This window comes from Microtus ochrogaster, chromosome 8 (genome assembly GCF_000317375.1).
Source record: "Microtus ochrogaster isolate Prairie Vole_2 chromosome 8, MicOch1.0, whole genome shotgun sequence".
Taxonomy (NCBI): Eukaryota; Metazoa; Chordata; class Mammalia; order Rodentia; family Cricetidae; genus Microtus; species Microtus ochrogaster.
This window is the reverse complement of record NC_022015.1, coordinates 69,789,527-69,797,101: the sequence shown is the minus strand read 5'-3', so window position 1 is coordinate 69,797,101 and position 7,575 is coordinate 69,789,527. Positions and strand designations below refer to the sequence as shown.

At 53.2% G+C, this 7,575-nt stretch overlaps 1 protein-coding gene across 1 annotated transcript in view; it reads left to right on the top strand.

Moving 5' to 3' along the window:
• The window catches only part of Crtac1 (cartilage acidic protein 1), a 142,504-nt gene extending 134,929 nt beyond the window's left edge, over positions 1–7,575 (top strand). The window contains exons 12-15 of the mRNA XM_026781662.1: positions 3,289–3,434; positions 4,087–4,129; positions 6,368–6,511; positions 6,938–7,575. Of these exons, the coding sequence (XP_026637463.1) occupies positions 3,289–3,434; positions 4,087–4,129; positions 6,368–6,511; positions 6,938–7,056 (452 nt within the window). The 3' untranslated portion in view covers positions 7,057–7,575. The remainder of the gene's footprint in view (positions 1–3,288; positions 3,435–4,086; positions 4,130–6,367; positions 6,512–6,937) is intronic.

Here is a 7,575-nt window from a genome sequence, read left to right as displayed (position 1 = left end):
GAAAAACCAAATTAATTAATTAATTAATTAAAATAAAAATAAATAACCCTTTCTGTTCTTGGTGCTGAATACTGCCCCCCCAGCCCCCCCAGGGCTGCCGCTGCATCTCCTGCGTACCAGTGGGCTGAACAAGTGTACAGCCAAACCCAGCAGGTAAAAACAAGGACTGCTAACCCCCAGTGCCCCCGCTGGGGTCACCCACTCAAGCTCTCCCAACCCCACGCATGGATACCACCCCACCCCCACACTCCCCCTTCAGTTAATTGTTTACAAGTGACTCAGAGCTGCCTCCAAACCGGCTGGTGCTCATTTAGGGAAGGAAAATTCAGTGGCCCACATAAAAATGGCTTTATTGAAGTGCAAAAATATTCCACCAACTGGATTCCCACCATCTGCTTTGCTTGTAATTCTGAAAAGCATGGTGCCACGCAGCTCCCTGGCCTTTGTCCTTTCAAAGCTGCCAGAGGCAACTCCCTGCTGTTCCCGACCTACACCTACGGCCTCGCTGGCTAATGGCCCCGCCCAGACAGAACTCTCCTGGTACAACAGCCTGGCTGGCTAATGGCCCCGCCCAGACAGAACTCTCCCCGTACAGCAGCCTGGCTGGCTAATGGCCCCGCCCAGACAGAACTCTCCCGGTACAGCAGCCTGGCAGTGTGGCTGCCTCACTTCAGAGGCAGGGAGCCAGGCCCTGCAGTTGTATAGCCTTGGGGGTACTGGAGACACCTGGCCAGCAGCCTGGAGCCAAGGAATCTAGCTACCTATCCAAGGACCCGAGTCTGGGTTTCAGCACTAGCTCAGATGTCCCCAAGTCACCTCCTACCTTGCCAAGCCTCAGTGATTAAATCCAGAGAATGGGCCTGAAATGCCCGCCTTGCAGGTGCAAAGTCTCCAAAGGGCTCCCCTAGGTTCCCGCCTCCCCACACCCCACCCAATAGCATCCTTCCAGTCTGCTTCCCCAACCTGGAACTTCTGCATCTTCAAACATAACTTGCGCTTTCACACCGGTGGCCTCACCAAGCTCACTCCCCTGCCTTGAGTGCTTTTCTTCTCTGCCCCAGAAAACCATTCCCCACCGTCCCCACCGTCCCTACCATCCCCACCATCCCCACCGTCCCCACCATCCCCACCGTCCCCACCGAGTGGACCAGTCCCATCACAGCCCCTCCCTCACCTTGCTCATTAATCCCATAGCAACCAGCTCTGTCCCACTTGCTTGGGTCCTTTTCATTCAGTGCTGAATCCTAGATCCCTGCCCAGCATTACGGGAAGGGCAGTATAACAAAAGTGGAGCAGACAGGGGCTCTGGGGTCACACAGGCCTTAGGTGAGTGACTGGGTGATTTCCCTAGCCTCTCCAGGTCTCAGTGTTCTCCGAGATGAAGATTGTGTAGACAACACCTTTCACATGGGAGGAGCTGGTTTGTTCACACCATGAAGCATTTGGTCTGGTCTGGTCTGGTCTGGTCTGGTCTGGTCTGGTCTGGTCTGGTCTGGACTAGGCATGCTGTCAGTGTTCGCTGTTACTACTGACCTGTCTAAGAGCTGATGCAGCCAAGAGTCATCAGTGGGGCAGTATTCAGACTCAAGGGGGGAAACGCTGGGCTTCTCTGGACAGTGGGGCTGTGAGCCTGCACCCCTAAGTTTCAGACAAAGAAGCTGAGTCCCAGAAAGGATGGCTTACTCATCTAACAGCCCCTCCCCCGTATTCAGGGAGAGAGAACCTGGTCCAGAGCCACATGCCCCATGGGGGCTGCAAATTTGAGTCTATGAATATTCCTCAAGTCTTTGAGTTATTTGTGGCTTCAGTCAGGCTGTAAAATGTATTCATGGAGCTGTTCTGTCAGCATAGGTGAGAAACACTTGCTTTTGTCTCCTTTTTTTAATGGAAAACGTTTGCTTTTCTCATGAGCCACTTAATTTGGGCCCTGCACACCCTAAAAACGCCAGATTCGTGGGCCTCACGATTCGGCTTCAAAACAGAAAATCTATACTTGGCCCTCTTCAGTCTCTCTCCCACCCCTGCTCTAGGCGTAGGGGTAGCAGTCAGCAATCAGGGCCCTGAGAAGCCCCCTCTGACTAGACAGAAACTTGGGGCCGTCCACCCAGTGGATCTATGGGAGAAGCGGGGCTGGGGGCACAAGTCCCATCCTCTGAGCTCCACCCACAACTGCCAAGCACTGCCTGCCTTCCCTGGTAACCTGAGAACGGCCCACAAGTGAGGGCGATCAACCCCCACCCCCACATCATTGCTTTTAGCCAGATCTTGCCACAGGCTAGCCTGCTTCCTTAGGCAGGAGCTGGGCACACCTAGACAGTGCCCAAACACCTGACCAATCTTCCCAGCCCAGATTTTGCCATTGTTACAGCATGCTGCTCTCAGGATGTGCGTGACGAACTCACAGGTGACACCGTCCGAGCTTCCTGGGTATCTTCTGTAAGGATCGCAGATCCGCAGAGCAGCCTTTCTCTACCCCATCTTTCCTGGGTCTTACAGCTCAGCTCAAGAGCTCCTCCCCAGGAGTTTGTCCGGGACCACTGAACAGGACCTTGGCCAGTCTCTGGGTCTTTTCATCACAAAGCTTGGCACTATCTAACATGATTTATTTGTTTGTCTGTTTGCTTGCCTCCCAGATGGAGAGGGAAACCCATGAGGGGATATTCCCAGTGACTTTAAAAAAAAAAAAAAAAAAAAAAAAAAGGCTTAGCTCCTAGCAGAGCTCCATCAATAGAAATATCAGAGGCATGTTCAGAAGGGCACAGAGGGTTGGCTGCAGAGCTAGGACTTGTCCCCAGGACTCCCAGCCACCTGGCCCTCATCATGTTCTTGCAGCTTATCAAGCAAGTGACAGCCAGGATTTGAACCCCTGGCTCTAAAGCTAGCCTGTTTACCATCAAGCCTTACAGCTCCCCGAATTCAGCCTCCTGCTGCCTGACCTGTTGGCTAGAATAAAAGTTCTCCAATACGGCCACCACTAGCATCATGTGGCTGTTGAGTTGTAAATTAATTTCAATTAAGTAAGATGTTAAATTCAGTTCTTCAGTCACTCCCATCCTGCATGTGGCCAGGGGCTAGTGAACTGGACAAGGCCGACACCAGGCCTCTCCATCACTACAGAGTGGTCGATTGGACGGTCTGGCCCCGAGGAGGAGCTTCCTCAAATCTATCTTACTCCTCCCCGCGGCCCTGGAAAGAGTGCATTAGCCACTCTCTCTGTTAGCATGCTTCTGCTAGTACTCCAAGAGGCCCTCTCTCCTCTGCTCCTGACCCCTCTCCTTCCTCCAACAGGAAGGGATGAAGCCAGCAGTGTGGAGGTGACATGGCCAGACGGCAAGATGGTCAGCCGCAGTGTGGCCAGCGGGGAGATGAACTCGGTGTTGGAGATCCTCTATCCCCGGGATGAGGACAAACTTCAGGACACAGCCCCACTAGAGGTGGGCCAAGACCTCTGGGCCTCAGAGTCAAATATATATACATATATGGGGCAGCACCACCACCCATTATCCTAGGGGTGAATCTGTAGACTCGCTCTCTAGAATGGGAGAGATGAAGGCTCCACTTGTAGTTTTGCAACCTGCCATACCCACACCTCTTCAGCTTCTCAGAATTCTGGAGGGTTGGCAGGGCAGCGGGGTTTGCACCCATTTCACAGGGGAAGAAACCAGAGGCCCAGAAAGCGAAGCCAAGGCCAGCTAAAGCTACACAGCCAGTTGTGCAGTGGGTTGAAAACCAATCCCTAGTCTCCTGCTGCCCTTGTCTTTCCTGAATACCTGAAGAGACCTCCTATTGTCCTTGGATGAGGCTCAGACCATAAACTAGGATCCTTGAGGGTACGGTCCTGGTCCAGCTTCAGGTCTGTGTCAGGTACAGAGATCTCAAATGCAGGGAGAGTTTGAATGGCATGCTCTGCCCTCCGCCTCAACAACATATCCATGCTTAGTGTAAGGCAGAATAAGAAGGAGGGAGGAGGGGCTGCCCTCAGGCTCAGGCTAAGAGCAGTGACAGCTACTCTGTGGCTGTGACAAGAAGGGGACCTGAGATGAGGCCTCTCAACTCACAAGTGTCTCTGCTTCTGCCACCTTGCAGTGTGGACAAGGATTCTCCCAGCAGGACAATGGCCATTGCATGGGTGAGTCGCCTATAGGCATCAGAGGACGGGGCAGAGGCTGGGATCTTCCAGGGGACTCTCAGGCTGACCTACCAAGGCCCGAGACACAGACAGTGGCTAGAGAGATAGGGAGAGGAAGGTGCCGTCGGTCCTTAGAGATCCAGTTGCCAAGACAGTCACCCTATACCTCACCAAGGTGAGAGTGACTTTAACAACTGCAGGCTGACTCATTCCGCTGCTGGGCATTGGCAGTCCCTGCCTGCCATGAATAGCAGGAGAACAAACCTGCGGATGGCACACGCTGCCACACAGACACTCAGACGGTGATGGATAAGCCTCACCCTGCCAGAAGCGGAGCAGAAACATTCTATGGCCAGACTGAGGAGCAGTCAGCCAGGAGGCTGACAGACCCATGGAGGGGGAGCTAACTGTAGGAGGCATTCAGGCACAACAGGGTGTGGACTGTGATCACCATATAGACAGGAGACTGCAGCCGGGTACAGTACAGGGAAGGCTGGTAGCTTCCAGATGCCAGGTCAGTGAGGGTCTCATGACTTTCTCAAGTCTCCCAATTACGCTATGGGGGGGGGGGGGCGTCTAGCAGCCCAGGGTCCGTAAGATGTCCAACCCAAAGCCTTACGTCTTGATTTGTAACGAGGACTTGGGCCTGGATTCTTTCTTCCTCAGACCCAGAGAAAACAGGCACAGCCCACTCTTGTGGAGCTCACAGCCAGGAAACAGAGTGGCCTGCATACGAACAGCTGACGACCATATATGTGGGCCAGGGGTGACATGCGCAGGGAGGCGCCAAAGGGGGTGTTAATCATCTGGGGTAGATCCCAGGTGGCAGACAGGGAAATCGGGGTCAATCTGGAACCTGGGGGACGATGAGTAGGACAGCCACAGAAAGAGGGGTGAGGGCGCCCGTGGAGGATACTGCCTGGGCACAGGACTACAGAATGAAGTATGGGAGCCTAGGGGAAGACGTGACTCCCCCATACTGTCCGTGTGCCACTCTGGTCACATGAGAGTGCACAGCACAGGCACATAAAACTTTGGAGTCTTTTCTACATGCTGAGAGGACCCTTTGAGATCACTGGCCCGGCAGCTCTTCCTTTCTGTCACCCAGAAGGTCCCGTACATGGTACTAAAGCACCGTGTCCGGCTCTGGGGATGCAGTCTAGTTCCTTATCTGAGGGGTTCTCATCCTGGTGGAGGGGTCAGACCTCAGACACAGGACTCTGTGGTGTTAGAAAGTGGTTTAGGGACCCTGTCAGCTAGGTGCAGCCCAGGGACTGTCTCAGTAGAGAAGTCAGAAAGAGCCACTGGTGAGGGGCTTGTAAGTGGAGACTACAGGATTAGAAGTACCTGCCCCAGAAGGAGCTGAGGGGAGAACACAGGCCAAGGGCACAAGCTCGTCACAGAGATGTCAGAGGTGGTGTTATGGTTAAAATGAGGTAGAGGGTAGCACAGGTCAAGGGGGGACTTGAGGGTTCCAGAAGGAGTCTGGACTTTGTTCTTAGGCCCTTGGGAGCTAAGTGGGAGAGTGACCTGATGGGATTCACGTTTTGAAAAGATCACTCTGGCTGCTGAATTGCAGGCTGGATTGAAGGGAAGCCTGGAAGCCAGGAAAGCCAGTAAGGCAGCCGCTGCAGACATCCAGGCAAGAGACCGTGGGGGTTGGGCATAGGGTTGGGCAGTGAGGAAGGTGGACAGATGAGAGGCCTGCTTCGGGGCAGAGTGGATTGCATCGTGGGGTGAGGAAACGGGAGGCTGGGGAGATATGTCTGATTTCTGCTGGTGTGGCTGAGCAGTTGGTGGTGGCATTGACAGAACTGTGGAAGATGGAGAGGGGACAGAAGAGGCTCAGGGGCTGAGGGAAATCAGAGTTCCATTTTGGAAATGATCAGTCTGAGGTGTGTATTAGACATCCAGGTGGAACTGCCATGGAGGCCATTGGTGATTGGATTCACGAGCGTGGAGCCCAAAGGAGAGGTTATGGCTGGAGGCAGGAAGTTTACAGTCGTCCACATTTAAAGAGTTTGTCTAGAAAAAGTGTGATCTATAGAAAGGACCCAGGACCGAGCCTGAGCGCTCCCAATATGCAGGACTCAAGGACAGGGGGAGCACTGACGTGGAGAGACAGGCCCAGCAAGGAAAAGGGACATACGCGGGATCACAGGGCAGGCGGACAGACAGATCCTAAGGAAGGACACACTGCCCACCTCTCCCTGGTGATTGGCTCTCCTTCCCTTGCAGACACCAACGAATGTATCCAGTTCCCCTTCGTATGCCCTAGAGACAAGCCCGTGTGTGTCAACACCTATGGGAGCTACAGGTGCCGGACCAATAAGAGATGCAATCGGGGTTATGAGCCCAATGAAGACGGCACAGCCTGTGTGGGTGAGTGGAACTCTGGCCACATTCTGTAGCAAAGAAAACATGCCTTGTCCCTGGGAGTGCAGGGCTCTCCGGGTGGGCTCCAGACCATGCTCCTTAGCCCCTGCTTCCCCCTGGACTGATTGAGGCTCCTAGACTCACGTTCACTCTCCAGGGGAGACCATGTCAGGCTTGGAGAGGCCCCCTCACTACTGCTCCACGGAAGGGCCCCTGGGTGCTGGGTCCTGTGGTTCTCACTCCCCTCACATCTCCTGAGGCAAGTGTTCTGACCTGGAGGTCAGCCGGTGTTCTCGTAGCTGGGGTGGAAAGTAGCTCATCCAAGTGACCTTTGGCAGAATTTCTGAACTGGTGTTTGTCTTACCTCCTTCCTCCCAACCACCCTCTTCTCTTCCCCCGTTTTCTACCTCCCCACCCTTTCGTTTTTTGCAGCTCAAGTGGCCTTTTTAGGTGGGTATTCTTCGGCTGCCTTTAGAATCTCTGAGACTCTCTCTCAAGCCTCATATCTTTTGCTAGGCCTTGGACTTTGCCTTCAGTTATATGCACTTTAAATTCCATCAATAAAGGAAAAAAAAAAAACAAAACTCACAACCTTTGTGGAAAACTATATCTCTCCTGCTGCCTACCTCTCTCCACACCCAATAGATTCTGCCACATGCTCCTTCGAGTGGACAGTGGGGGTGGCCATCTTTGAGAAGGGAAGTTTGGGAAATGCTGGAGTGACCCTAGTTGTTTGTGAAGCCTTTCTTTGCATGTTTTCTGAGAAAACAGAAAAGGAAAGTGTCTCCTCTACCCCATCCCTTGTTCCTTCCGAAGAACCAGGACAGTCTAGTCATTTCTGTATCTTTGTGAGCGTCTTATTTTGCCCTTAACAAAGATGGCTCCCAGGCGGTTGCTTGCTGAGTTGATTCAGTGATGTATCATGTGCCTGCTCCTTTGGCCTGTGCTGTTGCTGCTTTGTACAACCTGATTTCCTATGATTATGAAAGCCTTATTGCGTTGGTGGTGGTGATGGGAAGGGGAAGGGTGGCCCTTTGGGGCTCTTGATAAAAATGCTTAAGTTTGAACGT